The sequence below is a fragment of the Castor canadensis genome, chromosome 10, assembly GCF_047511655.1.
Source record: "Castor canadensis chromosome 10, mCasCan1.hap1v2, whole genome shotgun sequence".
Lineage (NCBI taxonomy): Eukaryota > Metazoa > Chordata > Mammalia > Rodentia > Castoridae > Castor > Castor canadensis.
In genome coordinates, this window is record NC_133395.1 from 111,404,730 (window position 1) to 111,428,439 (window position 23,710).

General features: G+C 53.4%; 2 protein-coding genes across 3 annotated transcripts in view; one reads left to right on the top strand and one right to left on the bottom strand.

The window, feature by feature from the left end:
• The window catches only part of Dnah1 (dynein axonemal heavy chain 1), a 63,351-nt gene extending 49,036 nt beyond the window's left edge, over positions 1 to 14,315 (top strand). The window contains 25 exon segments of the mRNA XM_074043876.1: positions 244 to 435; positions 757 to 867; positions 1,615 to 1,800; positions 2,145 to 2,336; positions 3,854 to 4,021; positions 4,107 to 4,607; positions 5,129 to 5,254; positions 5,863 to 5,982; positions 6,105 to 6,254; positions 6,373 to 6,533; positions 7,025 to 7,250; positions 7,438 to 7,633; positions 7,945 to 8,096; positions 8,521 to 8,717; positions 8,954 to 9,102; positions 9,348 to 9,502; positions 9,584 to 9,715; positions 10,110 to 10,280; positions 10,360 to 10,539; positions 10,620 to 10,796; positions 11,943 to 12,113; positions 12,265 to 12,395; positions 12,749 to 13,100; positions 13,386 to 13,620; positions 14,121 to 14,315. Coding sequence (XP_073899977.1) covers positions 244 to 435; positions 757 to 867; positions 1,615 to 1,800; positions 2,145 to 2,336; positions 3,854 to 4,021; positions 4,107 to 4,607; positions 5,129 to 5,254; positions 5,863 to 5,982; positions 6,105 to 6,254; positions 6,373 to 6,533; positions 7,025 to 7,250; positions 7,438 to 7,633; positions 7,945 to 8,096; positions 8,521 to 8,717; positions 8,954 to 9,102; positions 9,348 to 9,502; positions 9,584 to 9,715; positions 10,110 to 10,280; positions 10,360 to 10,539; positions 10,620 to 10,796; positions 11,943 to 12,113; positions 12,265 to 12,395; positions 12,749 to 13,100; positions 13,386 to 13,620; positions 14,121 to 14,242 — 4,653 coding nt within the window. The 3' untranslated portion in view covers positions 14,243 to 14,315.
• A 484-nt stretch (positions 14,316 to 14,799) lies between these two features.
• Bap1 (BRCA1 associated deubiquitinase 1) lies at positions 14,800 to 23,616 on the bottom strand. Of its 2 annotated transcripts, XM_020173080.2 has the most exons (17): positions 23,471 to 23,613; positions 23,339 to 23,368; positions 23,173 to 23,227; positions 22,120 to 22,252; positions 21,622 to 21,741; positions 21,099 to 21,160; positions 20,885 to 21,027; positions 20,538 to 20,616; positions 19,963 to 20,086; positions 19,506 to 19,653; positions 18,835 to 19,019; positions 18,225 to 18,358; positions 17,219 to 17,697; positions 16,931 to 17,091; positions 16,572 to 16,664; positions 16,399 to 16,471; positions 14,800 to 16,188 (listed from the first exon to the last, which is right to left on the bottom strand). In XM_020173080.2, exons 1-17 carry the CDS (start codon positions 23,505 to 23,507, stop codon positions 16,055 to 16,057), a joined length of 2,190 nt encoding a protein of 729 aa, XP_020028669.1. In that variant the 5' UTR covers positions 23,508 to 23,613; the 3' UTR covers positions 14,800 to 16,054. The 2 variants fall into 2 exon arrangements, with proteins under 2 accessions (XP_020028669.1, XP_020028667.1); XM_020173078.2 differs by having other exon boundaries at positions 23,173 to 23,368; positions 23,471 to 23,616.
• Between the last annotated feature and the right edge of the window lie 94 nt (positions 23,617 to 23,710).

A 23,710-nucleotide genomic window follows, 5' to 3' on the forward strand; every position in this document is an offset into this window, starting at 1 on the left:
TGACAAGGACCCCAGCTAGGAGGCATCTGAGTCCACATTCGAAGCCAGCCCCAGGTTTTTTCATCTGCATAAGAGATGACCTTAACCTATTACTGGTTGTGAGGCTCTTAGGAAAGTATAAGCATGAGATATGGAGGTTCCTGCTGTGGCTGCCTCCTTGGCACCAGGCTTCAGTGGCTTTGTGGGCCCCATGTACCCCATTTTTTCCCCACTAGAACAACATCAATGGTTTCCCCCTCACAGATTCAGGTTTGTGTGTACATCCACCAGTCAGTATCTAAGAAGTGCATTGAGTACCTGGCAGAGCTAGCCCGCCACAACTATGTGACCCCCAAGAGCTATTTGGAGCTGCTCCGTATTTTCTCCATCCTCTTTGGGCAGAAGAAACTGGAGCTGAAAACTGCCAAAAACCGAATGAAGAGTGGCCTAGACAAGGTGGGTTTGAAGGCCTGTGGACATTGGCTAGCTATGGTTCTGCCTGCTGGGTGTTAGTCCTGAGGCAAGGGTGATCTGGCATCTCAAACTGCAGACCACAGTGTTGAAACAGGCTCGTCTTCAGAATAAAAGTCATCAGCCAAGGACAAGGCTAAAGCAGGTTCTTAGGGTACTCAGCCTCTTTCTCAGGGTTCACTCAACAACCTGGGAGTCATGAATGAGGTGGCGCAGCAGGGCCCTCTCCTTATTATACTGCATACCTGGCCTCTCTCTGGTCCCTGTCACACCTCTTTTACTTTCTGTACCTGCGCCCACCCCCAGCTGCTGCGCACTTCTGAAGACGTGGCCAAGATGCAGGAGGAGCTAGAGATTATGCGCCCCCTGCTGGAGGAGGCTGCCAAGGACACCATACTCACTATGGAGCAGATCAAGGTGGGTGTGCTCTTGGAACCCTCTCCGGGATGCCTGACCCTGCCTAAGGATGCTCAGCATCTCTAAACAATCACCGGATCATTAGCTCCTGACCCTAGCAAGTCACTTAGCCTTTGTATACCTCAGTTTCCTCGTTCACAGTCATTCGTTTGACAGATGCTCAGTCAGAGCTATTTTGTGCTAGGCACTCCCTAGGCAGACAATCGGTCAACAGCAGGGCAGATCCTTCCTCTGGACAACACTAATAATCACAATCAGACAGAATGGCAGGGCTGCCACAGGCAGACACACAGATTCTGCACAGCACTAGTGCTCACATTTGAGGGCCTTATTCTCCAGCAGGCATCACAGACTTGTACAAGACTTGTACAGACTTGTATGACAGCTTTCTGGCAGCAGCACAAAATCAGGGTGCTGCAAAATGATCCAGGAAGAAAGGGGGAGGAGTACCTTTCTCTGTTGTGCATGAAGAGCCCTGTGAGCTTGGGGTCCCTTCCCCTGTGGGGCAGGCAAGTTCAAACCTGGAAAGTCTTGAACCTCATGATGAACATTCAGGATGTGGAAGGGGCTCCTGACCTTCCCAGATCTCTATCAGCCATTTGTGGACGGGCCCTTGGAGAATGGGACATCCCAATCCTCATCTCCTTCTTTCTGGGGAGATGGAGATGCAAAGGGAAAGAAGGGGAAAGGGCATGCCTATCCCTGCCACCGGCCACCATTGGAGCTCTTCCTGTCCCCCATCCCCAGGTGGATACAGCCATTGCTGAGGAGACCCGAAATTCAGTCCAGGCAGAGGAGATAAAGGCCAATGAGAAGGCCAGTAAGGCACAAGCTATTGCTGATGATGCTCAGAAGGATCTGGATGAGGCATTGCCAGCCCTGGACGCGGCCCTGGCCAGCCTCCGCAACCTCAACAAGAATGACGTGACTGAGGTGGGCATCTGGGCATCTCCAGGCACTCACTCTCATCTCTCTCTCTGGTGTCCACTTGGGTCCTGGTGGTATCCCCAGACTCTTCTTCTGCACATCCCCTGGGGGCTATGTGCCAAACGGTGAGAGCAGAACTAGATCTAGACCCTCACTGCCTGCCCCACCCTCTTGTGCCAGCACCCAAGGAGCCACAGGCTGAAGCTGACCTCAGAAATTCTCTGGGTATGCCTTTGGTACTGTGGCAGTAGTGACTTGGGTGGTGAGGCCCTCCCTGTCTATCAGTGTCCCTGCCCAGGGTAATCACTCAGTAAAGGACCTTCCCCTTCACCTTGTGACTCCATCTACAGGTGCGCGCCATGCAGCGGCCACCCCCAGGTGTGAAGCTGGTCATAGAAGCTATGTGCATCATGAAAGGCATCAAGCCCAAGAAGGTTCCTGGAGAGAAGCCAGGCTCTAAAGTGGACGACTACTGGGAGCCAGGCAAAGGGCTGCTACAGGACCCTGGTCGCTTCCTTGAGGGCCTCTTCAAGTTTGACAAAGTGAGCGTGCCAGGCACCTGGGCCAGCCAGTATGTGAGAACAGGACCCAATAGGGCAGGGAAGCTGGAGAGGAGTCTGCCCCATCAGAGTCTGCCATGCTATGGTCTCTGTCCTCTCTCTCTCTGTCTGCCCCAACCCCACCAGCAGCACACCCAGCCCAGTGAGCCACATAGCTGACTGGGACCATGGAGCATACAGCCGGCCCCAACAGCTGTCTGGTGGGGTGACAAGCAGACCTGCCAGCAGATGGGTATTAAGGAAGTTGGGACTGGGAAAGGCTCCTATGCCCATTAGATGTCACCCACAGTCACTCTAAGGTTTCACAAGATTCTTTTTCCTGCACTGTCCTCCCTGGACCCCATGGCATTGTCCAAGACATCACCACCTGCTCTATGTCCTTGGCCTCAGCACCTAAGATTCAGTTTCCCATGTATCTCTGGGGATTTGTCTGTATGTCCATCTGGGTTCTCAGTGTCTGTGGGTATGTACCTCTCAGGGGCTGTGCCCATGGTAAGGTGACCCAGGGCCCACAGTCCCTTCACAAATCCCCTCTCCAGCTCAGAAATTGGCCAAGAGGCAGCTGCCTTCCTGCATGGACCACCCCCTGCCACCAGTGTCCGTGTCAGGAACTGGACACCTCACACAATGAAATGGTAGAGTGGAGACAGAGGCCTGGCTCGGCAGCATCAGGCAGGAAACCAGAGGCTCTCAGGACTAATGAAACACCTGGGAGAAGCACCCAAGCCAGGCATGTGCCTGGCCAGTTCTCAGGCTCCCGAGTCCACCCAAACTCTGACCTTGGGAGCTTGTTAGCAATTTAGTTCCTGGGTTCATCACAAACAGTAGAGTTGGACTCTCCCCAAGGATGAGAGCCCCAGGTGTGGTAGGCTCTCTGGAGCACCAGAAGCACTTTTCTCCCCACCTGCTGAGGCTCTTGTTCTTAGGCACCAGCCTGTGCCTTTAAATGAGTGGTTGTTTCAATTTCTGTGTTTTCTTTGGTGGTACTGGAGTTTGAACTCAGACCTCATGCTTGCTAGGTAGATGTTCTTCCACTTAAGACACGCCCCCAGCCCTTTAAATGAGTTTTTATTTTTTTATTTTTTTTTACACTTAATAATCATCTTTATTGAGGAAAAGGTTACATTAAATGAGAGAAGGACCATCTAGGAAAATTAAGATAAATGAGTTTTTAAACAGAGCCTTGTGTATTGTTAGATCTTGAGGCTTCTGAGGAATGTATATGAGATCCTGGGGACACAGAAGCTCCTTATCTAGTACACAGCACATGCTCACAGACACTGAGACCCCCAGATGGACAGACAGTGAAACTCAGAGATACACAGAAGTTCCTTTCTTGGCTGTGTTTGCTGTTTAAGGATACTGTACTATGGTCTACACAGGGCTTGGGTCATTAAAGTGGGATCCAGGTATTCTTCAGAGGTCCCACCTCCCAGCAGAGCCCCTCCCCTGGGCCCCCATGGGAAGCATCCTACTGAAGCCCATGGTTCCCACTCCAGGACAACATTGCGGAGGCGGTGATTAAAGCCATCCAGCCATACATTGACAATGAGGAGTTCCAGCCAGCTGCCATTGCCAAAGTGTCCAAGGCCTGCACTTCTATCTGCCAGTGGGTGCGTGCCATGCACAAGTACCACTTTGTGGCCAAGGCAGTGGAGCCCAAGCGGGTGAGGATAGGGTAAAGCTGGTGGGGGCTGGCTCCCCTCCCCAGGTTCTTGCAGCAAGCTGGCACTGGCCTCCCTCTGCATGCAGCAAGCCCTGCGGGAGGCCCAGGACGACTTGGAGGTGACCCAGAAGATCCTGGAGGAAGCAAAGCAGCGCCTGCGTGAGGTGGAGGATGGCATTGCCACGTTGCAGGCCAAGTACCGAGAATGTGTCGCCAAGAAAGAGGAGCTGGAACTGAAATGTGAGCAGTGCGAGCAGCGGCTGGGCCGTGCTGACAAGGTGTGCTCCCCTCCTCCATGAGGCCCATGGGTGTGCCCACCTGACAGGGGTCCAAAGGGCCTGGGGTGGAGGGTTCCACACCCCCTCCTTAGTAGCATCCAGACCTGTAGTGGGCAGAGCCAGCCCTAGCCCTCAAGCTAGTCTTCCAGAGCCCATTCTATGGGGCTACCTCTGCAGCTCATCAATGGACTGTCAGATGAGAGGGTGCGCTGGCAGGATACAGTAGAGAACCTGGAGCACATGCTTGACAACATCTCTGGTGACATCCTGCTAGCCTCCGGCTTTGTGGCCTACCTAGGACCCTTCACGGTAAGGAGCTCCCATTCTGCCTTTGATGAGTCTCATCTTCAAAAGAGGCCCTTCCCCTATGAGGGCAGCCCACAGGGTGTTCTTTCCTCCATCCCCCCATCATTCCGCAAGCACTCTTCAGGCCCTCACTGAGCCAAGTGTGGGAAGGCATCTGGCACCCAGCAGTGCCCAGAATAGCCAGAAGAGCTGCCCTGGACAGATGGCCTTCTACTGGGAATATACGAGAGCTCACACATGTGCACCTGTGTGTCAGGCACTGTTCTAAATGTTTCATCCTGTGTCCCATTTAATCCTCACAACTGTTCTCCAGAAGGGCACTGTTAGCATTACTCATTTCACAGATGAGGGGCTGAGGTTTGTAGAGTCCAAGCAGGTCACCTGAAATGGGACTCAAATGCAAGCATCTAGCTCCAATTCTGATTTGTGACTTCTGTGTGTAACCACCAAGCTGTAGTGTAATGGGAGATGGGAAGGGTGCTGCATTGTCTCATGTGGTGGTCTTGAGTCTGGCATCTCCTCAGGGCCAGTATCGCACAGCACTCTATGACCAGTGGGTCAAGCAGCTCACAACTCACCAAGTTCCTCACTCCTCTGAGCCCACGCTAATTGGGACACTGGGGAATCCTGTGAAGATCCGCTCATGGCAGGTACCCACCCTGGGGACAGCAATGACCAGGCCGGACCCAAAGACTCCCACCTCAATCCTACCCTCTTTTCTGCCTGTCTCAGAGATGCCTCCCCTGAACCCAGCAAAAGGGTGCTGGGTAGGAAAGAAGGCAACAGATGGGCCAAGTGTGACATAGATGCTAGCTAAATGTGAGGAGAAGGCATAAGGAGTACTTTTAAGATTATAGGGTGGGGGTTACGAAAGGTTTTCTAAAAGAAATCATGTCTGAACTAGACCCTGAAAGGGCAAGTTGGCAAAGGGAAAGAACAGAGGCTGTGGGCAGAGGCCAAGCATGGGCAAAGGCCAGGAGGGCCAATGGGGTGTGGGCTCCATGAAGGTAGTGTCATTGAGCAAGGAGTCAGTAGGCATGAGGACAGACAGACCCACTAAAGGAGCCAGCCCAGGAGCAGTAGAGAGGCAAGGATCCTGGGAAATGCATCCTTACCCACACTGTCACCTGCCCACCACATCCAAAATGTGCAATAAAGGAAGTCTACAGCCAAAGCATGAGGTTGGGAGTAGCTCATGTCCCAGGCAGACTTGCTCATACAGAAAACCCTGACCCAGCTGACACCTGGCCTCCCACAGATTGCTGGCCTCCCCAATGACACTTTGTCAGTGGAGAATGGGGTCATCAACCAGTACTCCCAGCGTTGGACCCACTTCATTGACCCTCAAAGCCAGGCCAACAAGTGGATCAAGAACATGGTAAGCACATTCACACTGATGTTGCCTCCTATCCCAGCCAGGCCCAGCAGGTATGGGGGAGTAACTGAGTCTCTTGCTGGTTTTTGGCCTCCGCAGTCCCCACCTACCCCCTGTCCCCACAGGAGAAGGACAACGGACTGGATGTGTTCAAACTGAGTGACTGCGACTTCCTGCGCAGCATGGAGAATGCCATCCGCTTTGGCAAGCCATGCCTTCTGGAGAATGTGGGCGAGGAGTTGGACCCAGCCCTGGAGCCTGTGCTGCTCAAGCAGGTGGGCCTATGTGGGGAGGGACTCTGTGGGCTAGAAGCCTGGATAGGAATCTGTTCATGCCATCCTGTGGCCACCCTGAAGCTCAGGCCACAGTACCTGCCCATCCCACCCACTACAGACATACAAGCAACAGGGGAACACGGTGCTGAAGCTGGGGGACACGGTGATTCCCTACCATGAGGACTTCAGGATGTACATAACCACCAAGCTGCCCAACCCACACTACACTCCCGAGATCTCCACCAAACTCACCCTCATCAACTTCACCCTGTCACCCAGGTAAGACCCAACCCTGGGAACCCCAAGCATCAGCTCTTCCTCCAGGCTGGGACTCAGTCTTTGCCCACTCAATGGCTCTGTCCGCGTCCTCCCAGAGCTTTCTAGTCCCTCTGCAAGCTCCTCTACCTGCCTCCACTTCCACCTAAGAACCCTCACCCCAAAGGCCTACTCCATGCCAAGCCTTCCACTTTAGTGACCACTACGAACCTCTCCACAAGTCAGGAGGTGAAAGCACCTGCTAAGGAAGATCAGGGATCCCAGCCTCTGACTGGCCAGTCTCCACTGGGCTCCAGGCTACCATTCAAGGTACTTTGAAGGTAGGCTCTGCACAGCTCTGCAGCCTGAGATAGAGGCCAGGTCTTCAGGCTGACACTGGTAAGGATGCCAGGCTCTTGCAGTTCTAGAGAACAGGCAGATAAGTGAACAGACTCAAAACTGGTCCTCTGGCGCTCACCAGGTGTTACAAACATGGTTTCACCTGTCCCTGGCAGTGGCCTAGAGGACCAGCTACTGGGCCAGGTAGTGGCTGAGGAGCGACCTGATCTAGAAGAGGCCAAGAACCAACTGATCATTAGTAATGCCAAAATGCGTCAGGAGCTGAAGGATATTGAAGACCAGATCCTCTACCGGCTCAGCAGCTCTGAGGGCAACCCTGTGGATGACATGGAGCTCATCAAGGTGCTGGAGGCTTCCAAGATGAAAGCTGCTGAGATCCAGGTAGGCAACTGCCTGCTCACCCACCTCTCTCCACCTTCCCCAGGCCTACCCCCTCCTCTCCCCACCTGCTCCAGGCCTGCCCCTACCTCTCCCTATCTGCCTTACGCCTGCCCCATCACCCTCCGCCTCTGCCTTCTGCTCTTTGCCAGCCCACCTAGGTCTAACACCCCTCCCACTGCACCCCCAGGCCAAGGTCAGGATTGCAGAGCAGACAGAGAAGGACATTGACCTCACACGCATGGAGTACATACCTGTGGCTGTCCGTACCCAGATCCTCTTCTTCTGTGTGTCTGACCTGGCCAATGTGGATCCCATGTACCAGTACTCCCTGGAGTGGTTCCTCAACATCTTCCTCTCTGGCATTGCCAACTCAGAAAGGGCAGGTAGCTCTGGCACACAGGCATGACTACCCTACCTTGAACAGAATGTGTGTGGACACATTACCACTAAAGCACACACATAAACTCACATCCATGTTCACTGGCACCTACTCTCACATTAACCTCATGATACCCAAGGACACTCACACTACTCCCTACCCTCCTAGAGACCCCAGGAGGGAGGAACACCAACTGCCCACAGGGAAGCCCAGACTGCCCTGATGGCTGCTAGGAGAGTGGTTAGGCTGGGCCAGACCCTAGAGTCTTCCTTCTCCCTGCTCCCCGCATTCTGCCATCACCTTTCTGCCCTGCAGACAACCTGAAGAAGCGCATCACCAACATCAACCGCTACCTGACATACAGCCTCTACAGCAATGTCTGCCGGAGCCTCTTTGAGAAGCACAAGCTGATGTTTGCCTTCCTGCTGTGTGTCCGCATCATGATGAATGAGGGCAAGATCAACCAGGTGGAGAAGCAGGCATTCCACCAGTGGAACTGCCTACCTAAGGGGTTGCTCTGTTGTGGGTCTGAGAGGACAGTGTGGATGGAAAGGGCAGGTCGGACCTGAGGGCACAGTATGAGCAAAGGGGAAGAGGCCTAAGGAAACTATGGATTAATGTGGCCCAACCAATGCTTGTGAATACAGGCCTTCTCAAAACCTTGAATGTGCTGATGAGCAGAGAGCCTGTCCCCAGGAGCTGACTGTGCTGAGCCTCTCTTACCTGTTTGGCTCAGAGCTCCCATGGAGCACACATCCAGGAAAGGGCCAATGAAACCAGAACTGTTTCACTGACACTCCCAGGGGCAATTCCATTTCTCTGGGTGGGTGCCCAAAGGCAGAGAGGAGCTGGCCAAGGGGCATGGCATCAACCTTCCTTGTCCCCTGACAGGGTGAGTGGCGCTACCTCCTGTCTGGGGGTTCCATCCAGGTCATGACTGAGAACCCTGCACCAGACTGGCTGTCAGACCGGGCCTGGCGAGACATTCTCGCACTTTCGAACCTGCAAACATTTTCCTCCTTCTCTGTTGACTTTGTGAAGCACCTCTCGGAATTCCGGGTCATCTTTGACAGCCTTGAGCCCCACCGGTAAGCTGGGTCCCAGAGTATAGCAGGGTGGACACATGAAGGAGGTGAGAGCCCAGAAACAGTCTTCTCTAAGGGACAACCCAAGGTTCTCTTGAACTTGTGACCATATCTCTTTTGTGCCCCCAACCCTGTACTCCTAGAAACATCTCACCCTTCCCGGTTGTCAGCCAGCAGAATCCCTGAGGCTAGTGGCCTCCCAAGGGCTGGTTCTCAGGGAAATGTGGGCACTATTGCAGGGAGCCCCTGCCTGGCATCTGGGACCAGTACCTGGACCAGTTCCAGAAGCTGTTGGTCCTCCGCTGCCTGCGTGGGGACAAGGTTACCAATGCCATGCAGGACTTTGTGGCCTCCCACCTGGAGCCACGCTTCATTGAACCCCAGGCAAGTACTGGTATCCAGACAGGGATGATACCCCAGGTCTCAATGGGCTGGCAGACTGCATGGACTACATTGTAGCCTTGACCAGGTCAGAACTCCTACCCAGCCCCAAAGGATCTGGGAGGTTCCAGGCCTCACCAGGAAGCCCCTCTGAGACCTCTCTGGGGGCCCAGAATCCCCTTCCCTTTCCCTAGGCCCTGTTTCTCATCAGCCCCAGGTGATCACAGCATCTCCCCCTGTCCTTGCAGACAGCCAACCTGTCAGTAGTGTTCAAAGACTCAAACTCCACCACACCCCTCATCTTTGTGCTGTCACCTGGCACAGACCCCGCTGCTGACCTCTACAAGTTTGCTGAAGAGATGAAGTTCTCTAAGAAGCTCTCTGCCATCTCCCTGGGCCAGGGTCAGGTAAGAGTTAGGCAGAGAGAAAGGGAGTAGGCTGAGGGGATGGGCAGCTGTCTCTCACTGCTCAGTGCTCCTTCCTCACAGGGCCCTCGGGCAGAAGCCATGATGCACAGCTCCATAGAGAGGGGCAAGTGGGTCTTCTTCCAGAACTGTCACCTGGCACCAAGCTGGATGCCAGCGCTGGAGCGCCTCATTGAGCACATCAACCCTGACAAGGTGTGCCATGCTGGCCACCACATACCCACTGGGTCCTGCTCTGCAAAGGGACTAATAAGTCATCCACTCAGGACTAAAGAGATAATCCCGAGAAGCATTCAGCTCCGGGCACAGAGCAAATGCCCAGTAGCTGACATATATACCATGCCACATCTAGATTAATCTTCTCAATCGCCCCCCAGGTTACTAGGTCTCAGGGGCCTAGTGACTTGCCCAGCCTCATCCAGCAGACTGGTGACCCTGGGACTTAACAAAGTCCATATTCTTAACTAGCTGTTCATGCAGCCTTTCCTAGCCTACCCTGGGGTAGTCAGGCAGAGGGTATGCTAAGGGACCTGGGTAGGAGGGCCCTTGGGCTTGGGTCTCAATGCTCATGAGGAGCTGTGGCCACCAGGTACACCGGGACTTCCGCCTGTGGCTCACCAGCCTTCCTAGCAACAAGTTCCCAGTATCCATCCTGCAAAATGGCTCAAAGATGACCATTGAGCCACCACGTGGTGTCAAGGCCAACCTGCTAAAGTCCTACAACAGCCTCAATGACGATTTCCTCCTCTCCTGTAACAAGGTGATGCACACTTGGCACACACCCTCCTATCTGCTTCTATACTTATTCCTAATTCCTCCTGCCCCTATACCTCCCACAGGTGATGGAGTTCAAATCCCTGCTGCTGTCTCTATGCCTGTTCCATGGGAATGCACTGGAGCGTCGTAAGTTCGGGCCCCTGGGCTTCAACATCCCCTATGAGTTCACAGATGGAGACCTGCGCATCTGCATAAGCCAGCTCAAGATGTTCCTTGATGAATATGATGATATCCCCTACAAGGTGGGCCAGGGACAGGCTGGAGGGTAGCGGGGTCAGTGGCTTGGGTACCAATGGGCACTTCTCACCCACCCACCCTGTAGGTCCTCAAGTACACAGCTGGGGAGATCAACTATGGGGGCCGAGTCACAGATGACTGGGACCGCCGCTGTGTCATGAACATCCTAGAAGACTTCTACAACCCAGCTGTGCTCTCCCCTGAGCACAGCTATAGTGCCTCTGGCGTTTACCACCAGATCCAACCCACCTATGATCTCAATGTGAGGCCACTCCCAGGGAGCTGAGTCAGAAAGGGCCTGTTAGGCAGGAGTTCTGGGATGCCATTAGACAACTTGGTGCTCCTTTTCATTGAGGAATCCAGCCCATGGTGAGGGAGGCACCATCAGTCTATGCCACTAGAGAACAGGTTCGGTGAGAGAGGTAAACCTCACCTTGGCTGCTTATGTGTAACTACTCAGTGCAGTGACCAACCAAGGCCCTGCAGTCAAGGAGGGCTCCCTGAGGACATGATCTTTTTTTTCTTCTTTTCTTTCTTTCCTTTTCCCCTGCCCCATTTCAGTACTGGGGGTTGAACTCAGGACTTCACACTTGCTAGAAAAGTACTCTATCATTTGAGCTACTCCACCAGTCTTTTTTTTTTTTTCCTTTTCTTTTTGCGGTACTGGGGCTTGAACTTAGGGCCTTCTCCTTGAGCCACTCCACCATCCTTATTTTGTGAAGGGTTTTTCAAGGTAAGGTCTCGTGGAACTATTTGCCCAGGCTGGCTTCGAACCGTGATCTTCCTGATCTCTGCCTCCTGAGTGCCTAGAATTACAGGCATGAGCCACAGGCACCTGGCTTGTGTTAGTTATTTTTGAGATAGGGTCTCACTTCATGCCCAGGCTGACCTGGGCCAGGATACAACTATTTGTACTTCCCCTTGTAGCTAAGATGACGGGTATGCATTACCTCATCCAGCTATTGGTTGAGATGGGGTCTTGCAAACTTTTTGCCCACGCTGCCTTGAACCTTGATCCTCCTGATCTCCATCTCCGGAGTAGCTAGGATTATAGGCTTGGGCCATCATGCCTGGCAGGACGATATTTCTGCTGAAGTGTGTGTGAAGTCCTGAGCTGAGGCTGGGCTGGGTGGACACCAGTGCAAAGGGCCTGAGGTGGGGAGAGCATGTCAGGTTTGAGCAGCTGCCTGGAGGAGCAGGGAGCTGGATAGCCATGAGAAAGGGGCTGGGAAGGAAGCAAAGACTGCAGGACACAGCCCCAAAAAGCCATGCAGTCCTGAGAACAAACAGGAAGATGCTTAAGGGTTATTACTAGGGTGACAAATGGGATGTACTCAAAAAGAGGGTGACTCTGAAGGCTGGGATAGAGCAAGACAGGGCCTTTAGTGTTGGTGTTCCTGCCTCCTAGGGCTACCTCTCCTATATCAAGGGCCTCCCACTCAATGATATGCCCGAGATCTTCGGCCTACACGACAACGCCAACATCACCTTTGCCCAGAATGAGACTTTTGCCCTGCTCAGTGCCATCATCCAGCTACAGCCCAAATCATCCTCTGTGGGTGGCCAGGGTAGGGAAGAGGTAGGTAGTAGCAAGGAAAAGGGGCCGAGGGCTGGGCAAAACCAAGCTCCACCATTTTTCCTGGTAACAGCAGAATGATGGACTCTGCATGTGGAAGCCTGCAGGGGTTCAGGGAAGCCAGCCCTGTCCTCCAATGTCTTTGCCCCTGCAGATAGTAGAGAATGTGGCCCAGAACATTCTGCTGCAAGTACCTGAGCCTATCAACTTGCAAAAGGTGATCACCAAGTACCCCGTGCTGTATGAGGAATCAATGAACACAGTGCTGGTACAAGAGGTCATTAGGTAATTCCCCCTGCCACACCCCTACCCCTAGTCAGTGGCCACTGTGCTATAGTAATAAGAGTACTGTGGGCCAGATGTCATACCAAGTGCCAAACAACTCTTCTTACTAAGCTGCTTGTTTATGACTCCATTTTATAAATAAACTGAGGCTCCCAAAAAGTTAAGTAACTATTGCAGGTCACCTATTTACTAAAGGCCAGAGCTAGGATTTGTACCCAGGCTGCCTAACCCAGCTCTGCTCTCAGTCTTTATGTTCTACTATCCCTTTTCTGTCTATGTCCCTGAATTGGAGAGTACAGATACTGCCACACAACCCCAGCCCACTGCCTACTTGCTTGCCACTGGCCCCACAGGTACAACCGGCTGCTACAGGTGATCACACAGACACTGAAAGACATGCTCAATGCACTCAAGGGGCTGGTGGTAATGTCCTCCCAGCTAGAGCTGATGGCTGCCAGCCTGTACAACAACACTGTACCTGAGCTCTGGAATGCCAAGGCCTACCCATCACTCAAGCCACTAGCCTCATGGGTCATGGACCTGCTACAGCGTCTGGATTTTGTGCATGGCTGGATCCAAAACGGCATCCCAGCTGTCTTCTGGATCAGTGGCTTCTTCTTCCCTCAGGCTTTCCTGACAGGCACTCTGCAGAACTTTGCCCGAAAGTTTATCATCTCTATCGACACTATCTCCTTTGATTTCAAGGTCTGGGCACAACCAGGGCCAGGTCAAGTGACGGGCCGGGGTATAGCTCAGGCAGGAGGAGCACTGCAACCATAGCTGCCTGGCAGTTGGGGCAACCCTAAGCAGGAGGGTGGGAAACCCAGGCCAGGAGAGACCAGGAACCCTAGGGAAGTTCACAGATTGCAGGTCACTAGCTACAATGGTGGGTGACTTTGGGCAACAGCTCTCAGGATGGAGTCTCTCCTGACCAAAATCCTAACACAGATTGTGGGTCTTGGTGTGGGTGTGTCTGTGTGCCCACTACAGGTGATGGCCCTGGCACCATCAGAGCTTAAGAAAAGGCCCAAAGAGGGGTGCTATATCCACGGACTATTCCTGGAAGGGGCCCGCTGGGATCCAGTGGCCTTCCAGTTGGCTGAATCTCGGCCCAAGGAGCTGTACACAGAGATGGCTGTTATCTGGCTCTTGCCAATGCCAAACCGCAAGGCCCAGAGCCAGGACTTCTACCTGTGTCCCATCTACAAGACACTAACCCGTGCTGGTATGGGGACCAGGGCAGGGAGTCTACACTACAGGTGGGGACCCAGGACTGACCTAGCCCACTTAGCCCATCCCAAGTCAGTTAGACTGACTGGGGTGAGCTGAACAGAGAGGCCAACAGAGGTAGAGCCAGGCTAACAGCAGGCAAGTGAACACCCAGGGGCCAAGCTCCTGCCTGCTTTTCTCTCTTGGGTCCTGGGAGCCTATGAGTCCCACTTGCCACAGGGGTTTCAGAGGAGTAACTGAGGTCCAGAAAGGGGATGAGCCTGGGCTGGATCTGTCAGGGAATGAGCAGTGGCAAACTCTCCTACCCCATCTTCAATCCCCAATGTAGTAACCCTGGAAAGGCCTGAGCCTTGACCAGACCCACTCACCAGGGAGGCTTCCTTTTGGACTAGGGCTCCTCTTGTCCCCAGCTGAAATTCACTGCCCCTATCCCATGCCTGCTATAGAGGTGACAGAGCACAACTTAACTCCCCCTGTACTTTTTGTCTGCTCCAGGAACACTATCTACCACAGGCCACTCCACCAACTATGTCATTGCTGTGGAGATCCCCACCAACCAGCCTCAGCGACACTGGATAAAGCGTGGTGTAGCCCTCATCTGTGCCTTGGACTACTAGACTTGGGAAGAGTCAGAGAGAGCCATTAAAGTCAGTTTTTTCACTTAGTCCAGCTGTGCCTTAGCTGCCTGCATGAGACCCTCTCTGTAGGACCTATTGCTAGTATAGTGGTGAGAAGCCACAGCAGCCTCAGCAAAGAACATGGTCAATAAGGAAGAAAGCAGCAGAGACAGCTTTGGCCTGCTGTATGTGTCCTAATATAAGGAATGAGACATGTGCTCTCCCAGATCTCTGTGTTCCTCCAGAAACTGTACCAGGCAGGACTAGAGGCAGCCCTGTCTCCTCAACCCAAAGCCCCAGCACCTCTGGTGCAAAGCCACCAATCAGGTGGAAGCCAAGCCCTCTCCCCACAGTGTACCTTGTCCACAGCCCAATGGAAGACACTCCCAGACCCCCACCCAGACAGATTAGCGTCCCAAGGATCTCTGGCTCAGACACCCCAGGAAAGTATAATAGTCCAGCTCTCTTGTCATAGGGCCTTGGGCCCAGGAGGTCTAGCTCCCTCACTCCCATCACAGCCTAACCTGCAGACCTTAGGCCAGCAACCACAGGAGGGATCACTTCTTAGCGGTTTTATTCATTCACGGATCCAGTATTTACAGGAGCCGGGGGTTCAGGCCGTGCTCAGCCCAGAGGCAGCTGCCACACCTGCCAGTCCCCCCTAGTCAGTATGTACAGATAAGGGGCCTGTTTGGATCACCTTCAAAGCCATCCAGCAGAGGCCACAGGGCTACATTTGGGGCCTGAGCTCAGGCGGTACTGAGCCCATTACCCCTTGGCATTGAGCCCTCTGGGAACACAAGGGTTCCAACGGTTATCTTGATCCTGCTTTTCCCCACCCTGAGTACCTTGCAGAGGCTGAAGAAGCCAGCACAGCAGGAAAAGCTGAGTGGTACCAGCTTCCTGCAAGCAGCCGTCTCTGCTATCCCTAAGAGGAGGGAGACATGGTAATACTGAGGGGCTGGGCAGAGGCTCCTCTGAGCCCCAGGCTCCAGGGACAGAGACTAGGAGCCCAAAGTAGGCCCATAGCCAGGGCCACAACACTAACACTGAAGGCAAAGAGCCCCAGAGCCTTGCTGTGGACAGTAGTCTCAACAAGCCTGGCTAGAACTAGGGCAGTTTACAGGCCACCACACAAGTTTGAACACTTCTCTCGGCTAGGCTGTGGGACCCCAGTAAGCTGTTCATACCATTCTCACTGGGACACACAATACCTATTCCAGCCCAGCAGCCAGGTCCCTGAGTTTGGCGCTCTCCCAAAAGGAATGAAGAAAGTAGGCCTGGCTTCCTCACAACAAGGACAGGCTGCCAACTAAGGCTAGAGCAGCAAGGCTCAATGCCCATTGAGGCTCCCAGCTAGAACCCTACAGTTGTGATCCTGGTGTGATTCAGAGACCTGGCCCCACCAGGATGACAGCTGCTAAGAGAGAAAGCAGAGTTGGGAAGCCAGCCACTTTAATACAGTGGCAAGATAGGTTGGAGCCGAGAAAAATAGACGTCTCTGATAGGTAAAATATATATTCTGCCCAGGCAACAGGGCCAGGTCCTGCCACTCCACAGCCGGCTGTGGAGGAAGCCACAGCACCTCGCTGTGGCCCAACTCCAGCTGCTGCTTCCTGAGCACTATGGGGCTGACCTGCCTTCAGCCAGATCCCAGGGCATGATAAAGGGACAGTGACCTGGTTCCCACTCCCAGGACCTGGGCTCCAGCTGGAACTATTTAGTAATACTGGGAAAAGAGGGAACAGGGCAGAGAGGGGCCCTGGTTAGGGCCTCACGGCAAGAGCAGGCTACAGTCAGGATTAGCAGCCCTCACTGGCGCTTGGCTTTGTAGGGGCGAGAGCGTTTCCGCCGGTCAGGCTTCCGCTGCTTATGAAGCCGGCCAATGCTGACCCCTTGACGCCGCCTCACAGAGATGTTCTGCTCCACCAGGTTGGCCAGCATGCCTGCAGAAGGCAGAGACCCTTGAGCAGGTGGCAGGTTGCCCAACAGCCACCCAATCAATTGGCCACAGTGTCAGGCCAAGTCTGAGGCTCTAATGTTTCTCCCTATGCCCCACAGTCTACTCAAACCTCAGGAGAGTTCTGAAGGAGGACCTGAGGGACATGACCCTCTGTAGCGTGTCCCAATTAAGATGCAGCAGTAAACCTCCTCACCTTCCTGAGCCAGCATGGAGATGAAGGTGCAAATAAACTCGTCATAGTTATGGGTCCTTCTCTGGTCATCAATCTGGAGGAAAGGAAGGGTGGGGGTGTCACAGTTCGATCTCCCCAGAACAGCTGAGCTCAGCAGTAGTAGGAGGGAAGCAGGCAGTGGAGAGAGAACCCACCTTGAATTTCTTCCTCTTCTCCACCTCCTCCTTGAGGCAAGCTTCATAGTTTGCAATCTCAGCCTCCACACACTTTAGCAATGCCAGCAGTTCCTGCCAAAATCCAGCATTGCACCTAAAGGGCCTGGCTGGTACTGAAGCTCTACTACCCAGATCAGCTAGAAGCAAGGGTGAGTAGCCAGTCCATGGGGCCTACTGAGGTCCCTGCCATCACCCAACCCAGAAAGGCTTCCTGGCACCTGGCCCCAGCCACCAACCTTCAGACCAAAATTCTAATCAAAAATCCCATACCGGGGCAGCAGGGACTCAGGCTCTTCCCTCTGCCAGGATTGGAAAAGAAAGTCACAAAGGAAGCTCACCTTAGGTGAGTACTTCTCCCCACTCAAGGGCTCACTGGGCCTGAACAACCCAGTCTTCTCTCTGCTATCTGTGGCTTCTACCACCTCCTTCTCCTCTAGGCTGCTGGATCCCTGGTTGACTTGGCTCAGTCTGATGGAAGGTGAGGAACCCTTTCCACTCTCTGGGAGACGGCATGAAAAGACACATCAGAGTACAGGACATTTGTGGTTACTTGGCTACCTCCCCCCTCCCAGCACCCCTCCTGGGGCTCACTGCTGCATCTGGTCAGTGAGCAGCCCAAGGCCCACCTGTCAGTGCCAGGGGACTCAGCACACCATCCTCAGCAAGGTGTAGTAGGCCTGTACTGATGATAGGACCCAGGTCACGGACAGCACGATTGTAGCGTATACAGTCAACACGTAGCAGGCTATCATCCTCTCCAAAAAGCACCTTGGAGATGTGGGAGGTGACAGGGCTTGAGGGCCGTGTTGGGTTGGCTGAGCGGATAGGTGAGCGCAAAGGTGAGTTGAAAGCACTGCCAATCTCAGAGGCAGTGTCTGTGCTCTCATTGCTGGGGGTGGGTGAGGGCTGTGAGTGTGTGGGCACTGCCACAGCTGGACTCCCAGTCCCACTGCTAGTCTTGATGGACAGAGGAAGTGAGAGGTCTTTCTGGGACTCTTGGAGCTTCTCAGCCAAGACGTTGATGGTGTTGGGCTGTAGCACTGACAGCTGCCCCTCTGCAGAACTGCTCAATGACCCTGGCTTCCCTGTCCCTTTCCGCTTGTATCTGTGGGGCCCAAGAAAAGGAGCAGAGGGAATGGGCCAGGTGACCACACCCAGAAGTGCCCATAACCCCTTGAACACATCCTAGCCTTCAGGGACCGACCCTGAAGCTCCTTACACTTGGTCCAAGCAGCTTAACCCAGCCATGCTATGCATGGCACTAGGCTGTCATACCTCCTCTACTCCAGCTGGCTCATCCTTGGCCTTCTGCCAATGTCATATTTTCCAGTAAAGCTGCCTCCCTCACCCTTGCATCTTCAACCTGTCCTCTTGCCACAATTGATTGAAGTCCAGCTAAAAGATCACCTCCAGTAGGAACATGCCTTGATATATGCTTATGTACTCAGCTCGCCCCCAAGCCCACCAAAAACTTCTTGGAGACCTGGGATCAGCTACTTCAAGCCAGCCACCCAAGGCACTGCTTCTGTAATGCCCAATGTTATCTGCTGAAGGGCATTCTCCCATGTGGAGAATATTCTAAAAAGGATCTAAGGCACAAGAGTCTGTTAGCCTTACAGAGCCAAAGCTGACCTGATGGCAAAATTGGTGTTCTGCACGTCATCTTCCTCATCATCCTCATAGTCATCCTCATCATCCGAGTATTGCTGGGGTGGGCGGACTGGAACACGACTTCGGCCCACACCTGCTGCCAGGTCTTCCTCCTCCTGAGGCAGAAAACAAGGGCAGTCTTAAGAAGGAGCTACTTCCCCACACTGGGCATTAGCACTCACAGCCAGGGAGAAAAGCAACGTGGCCATCCAGGCTGAGTCCACTGAGCACTTCCAGGTGCTTCCTTTGGCTCCCTGGGAGGCTGCCACACACTGATACTACACAGAAGTTTATGGAGGGCTTCTAAGAGAAACAGAGCACCCTGACACATGCCTTTATTTTGCCAGCAGAACCCAACCCATAGAGCTGTGCCAAGGTGTATACCCTAAACATTTAACCCCAGAGCCATGTGATTGGATTTAAAGTCCAAGAAGCTCTCCCTGCTTCCTTAAGCCTCTGCTACTGTGAGGCCCCTGAGTATCAGAGGAATCTGCCATTCAGGCCCAGGCAGAGGATGAACACCAAAGAACCACATGGTGAACTGCCACTGTGACCTCTGAGAGGAAATCCTGCCAGGGCACTCCCAGCTTACCTGCATGGGGGACTTGGCATAGTTGTGATTGTCTAGAAAGGCCGGCAGCCGCTGGACAATGGGGGTGGGGTTGGGGGGAACCCCATTGAGGCTGCTCCCTGGAGGCTTCACCACCAGCTTGGGTTTGCTGGGAGGACTGTGGGTTGGAGCTTGTGGGCATGAACCAGCCACCTCCTCCACACCGTCTGAGACAGGGCAAGGAGTATAGGCAGGACCTTCAGTTGGATCCTCAAGAAATGCCCACAGTCTTCCCAATCCTATAACAAAACTGTTCTTCCTCCCTTCCCATAGAACAGCTGAGTCAGCTGACAGGATGGGAGTGCGCAAACTCTAAGTAATGGTCCCATAGCCAGACTGGAGAATGAAATGGAAAAAAAGAGGGAAGCAGGAAGAGGCCTCTAGAGAAAACAAGAAAGGGAGGATACACTACAGAAACCTCAGGAACTTGACATAATGGCAGCCCTTTTCATGTACCTTTAGGCAAAGAAACACTCTCCCACTATGTCTGAGAGGGAGAGCAGTAGGCACTAGGATTTCAGGCCTCCCGTAGGAGCTTCTGTACCACTCCCCACATACCTCAAGAGAAAAAGACTTGTATTGCGTGGGCCTCCCAAATCAAGCTATGGAGGATGGCTCTGAGACCCATGAAAGATCCCAAGTTCCCCCAATACCTGTGTGGGTGCCCTCAGAGGCCGCTGGGGTCCTGCCTGCCTCCAGCACAAGGGGGGACTTGCCGCTGGCTGGCTTGGACTCCTCAGGCAGCTGTGACTCTTGAGACTTGTGGGTCTGAATCAGCTCAGGTTGTGTTACTCTAATCAGCTGAAAACAGAATCCAAGACTCAGAGGAGAGAGGTTAGAGCCAGGCCTCCACAGCAAAGGGACAGCACAATGGCCTTGGTCCTACACATTCACTCACACATTAACAGGGAAACAAAAAGGCCAAACCACAATTTCCTTTTAAAAGCTATTCTCCCTTCCCACCCCATGTTCCATTCTTTCCCATGAAGGAAGTAAAGGAAAGGAGTGGTTAGTTGAAGCATGAGTCCACAAAAGCATATGATTTGAATATCAGAGACACATGTTGCAGTGGAGGAAAGGCAAAGTTGGCTAGGCAGGAGGAGCACCTACCTGCTGCAGAGCCTCCAGTACTGTCTGACGGTTCACCTTCAGCACATGCAGCCTGGCCTCATACTTGATCCTGCGGTCAGGTACCACTGCCATCAGGTTGAAGCGGATGTCGTGGTAGGGCTCCCTGCAGTCACAGCCGTGGCCATGAGAGCAGCTCCCGCCCCAGCCCCACCATCAGGTTGAAGTAGATATCTTGGCAGGGCTCCCCACAGCACACCTGCAGCCATAAGTATAGGCCCCACCCGAACAGATGAGCAGCAACTAGCCATGCAGAGCAGAAACCTGAGCTGGTACCTTCCCCTAAGCTGTGTAAGGGGTCTGTCAGGAAGTGAACCAGCATGCCTGGGCTACCCAGGGCTCCACTAATGCCTGCCCTACCCCCCAGCCCAGTTCAGAATAGGCCACAGGCAGCCCAAACTGTAAACAGGGCAAGGAGATGACAGATCAAGAACTAAGCCTGATCTAACCAGATTTACCACATGCCCTTGCAATTTACAAATCACCTGGGCTCTCTGTGTCCTTCACAAAGAGTGCATAGCTCCAGGAGGATAGAGCAGAGCAGTCAGGACCCTTACCCTGCAGTGGCGAGGCCGATACGCTCCATGATGACCCGCCGGGCTTTGTCTGTCCACTCTTCATCCTCCCCCCAGGGCCCTAGGAAAGACCAAGATGTGAAACCAGCAGGTGGGAAACCCTGAATTTGGGCAGGCCAGGAGTGGGAAGAAGACAGAGAAATGTAGCTGAGCCAGAGAATCATGAGTTGTTCAGGTAATACAGTGTAAGGTGAAATCCTGACCAGAGTTAGATGTCCTCAATACCTAACCAACCCCTGCCACTGGGTCCCAAGCACCTGAAGACCTGAGTACCAGATACCCAGGAGGTAAACAGAGAAACCCACAGGCCCCTACTTCAGGGCGCTTACCATGGTCAATGGGGTAGACCTTCAGCCCATCAAGTTCAAAGAGCCGTCCTGTGATGGGCACATAGCTGACAAAGTGGAATGCCTCCATGGTCCGCACTGCACTAAGACCATTCTGCTTCTCAGGGAGGTGACGTGGCTCTGGCCTGGGGAAGGACAAAGTCAGGTCTCTAAAAAATTACTCTCCCAACCCCACCCCACATTAGCTCCCACATACCTGGCATGGCTATTATGTGCCTTGGCCAACTCTGGGGCATTGCCAATTGCATATCCTTTGCTCTAGGGAGAAAATAGGCCACATCAGAAAAGCTTCTCAGGTGGCCTTCTGATGGGGGTAGGGGAAGGATGTTCCAGAGAACAGGCCTGGAGGCATTCCAGGAATCTGAAGCAGCACAGCTGAACTGTGTTGGTGGGTGTAAAAGAGAGCTCTTGACTCCCAAAGAGATGGCTGTCTTGCACAGTAATGAGTAGACACTGGGGAGCAACCCAACCTGACAGCAAGAAAAGGTTCTGACATGGCATGGCTTAAGTCTCTTCCTTCCTATGTCTATCTCCTTTCCTAACAGCTGAGCCTAAAACTAGTTGCCTTACATAATTACTTATAAGTCAAATGTAACATTAATGGCTTTTGAAAAAGTACCAACGAAGTAATACCAAATACATGTGGTGGCATTACCAACGGCCCTGAGGATCACATCTAGCCAGCTAGGAGTGAGCCAGGATGAGGCACGGCAGCTTACCTCAGGGCTGAAACCTTTGGTAAAATCCTTCATTCGACTCAAGGTGGGCCCCAGGTCCACATTGCTGCAGTTCAGGAGCACGCTCAGCAAGGCATGAGTGGCACAAGAGTTGGGTATCAGCTGTGAAACCAATGATAGTCACCCACACATAGCACCCTTCACTCCAAGCTCCCCCAAGTCCATGGGGATCAAGACAGGGAGTTCTATCTGAACAACAACCCTCATCAGCTACCCTCATCTTTGCCCTGTGTTTGTTCATTTAACATTAACTAAATAGATACGCAGCATCTGGGAACATGGACAGTGGACCAAGACATCAACCTACCGTAAGGTGTTCCCTTTAATGAACAGGAGCTAGGTTCTTTCTGGCAAGGAGTTTCTGTAACCACCACCCTCAGTATCTGGCTATCTCCTTCTCCTGCATTCCTTATTTCCACATCCCAAACCAAAAAAAGTGCCAGCATCCCACCCTCCAAACAAGCACAAAGCCCAGCAGACCTGGTGAGCAAAGAACATATTATTCACAATATCATCATCAATCACGGAGGTATCATCCACCAAGGTAGAAACCTTGCGACGGGACCTGCGTTCTTCGATCCATTTGAACAGGAAGATGAATCCATACACAGGGCTGGAGAATTAAGAGACAGAAGACAATCTGCATCCCCTTCTTTCTCCCCTATTCTTTTGCACTGTGTCATCACTGGGGTGCTCTTGTCATGATCCCACCTCTCCCTTGGCTTCTTCCCAATACTGTATCCAACGTGGCCCTGAGCCCTCACACCCCAGACACCTGTCAAAGGCAGAGTCAAGCATGAGTTTCTGGCTGCAGTGCTCCAGGAGCTCACATTCTCTTTATGAAGTCTGTGGCTCTGGGTAAGAGAAGAAAGGCTAGTACTGATACCATATGTAGGACAGAGCAGGGCAGGAACACAAAGTAAGGCAAGAACAAAAACTGAAGAAGAATTTAAGCACTCTCACTTGTGGACCCCAAGTGAGAGTGCCTGAGTCCCAATAAAACCAGGGAAGCACATGAACACCCACAACATGTCCTTCTTTTCCAGGAAATGAAAGCAAACTTCCTGGTTCAGTCACTACAGCAGTCCCTCTATACCCCTATTCTACAGATCACCAGGACAAGTCCCAGAATTTGGGTACCTTGGGAGGGGCTTTATTACACCCACCAATCAATACAGGACGACCTTTGTCAAAGGCACAGCACACATAGGCATGTAAGTAATGAATTACGCAGTTGCACAAAAAGTATTGTGCGACCTGGGGCTTCCTGCTGCAAAACCAGAAAAGGCAGCTGAACTGTACCCCCAAGGGTGGCTAGAGTTGGGGGAGGGAAGCACTAGTAACGGGACGCAGCGCTGAGGGAAGACTGGGAGAAAACAAAACACAGCGTGGTTAAGCAGGCACCCAGAAGGAGAGATGCTTCCTTAAGTGACATTTTACAAGTTGGGTTTCTTGATACTGCTCTCCTTGGGAGCATTTCTTCCCAGGTGTGGCCCCAGCCCGCTGGGTGTAAGCGGCGGCCCAGCCACTCACCCCTGGCATTTGCTCTGAAGGTCATAGATCTCCTCCACCTGTACCCCTTTGACACCTGCGATCACAAAAGGAAAGAGAACGGGAAGGGCAGCCTCTGGCCCTACAGCGAGGGCGCAGAGATGAAGCCCCCCACAGCCCCGGTTCGGCGGGCAAGAAAGACTCTTACCGAAATCTTCCACCAGGAGGGTGAAGAGGCCTGGTTGGGACAAGAGAGGCGAAAGGGATGGGGAGAGTTAGGCAGGCGCGTCCCAGGCCCAACCGGCCTCCCAGCCCCCGGCCCGCCCAGCCCCCTCCTCACCCGGGTCGCTCTCCAGCTCCAGCCAGCCCTTATTCATCTTCCCGCGGAGCGGCCCCTCAGCGCCATGTCCAGGCCCTTCCGACCCCCACCCCGCCGCCCCCGCCGGGAGCCCCTACCGCTCCCGGGGCCCCTCAGCCCCACACACAGACAACGGGCCCTGTCACGTCACCCTCCCGCGCCGGGAGTAGTACGTCACCACTGCGCGACCGCCCCGCCCAGAGGCTCAGTCTTCCGCTTGCC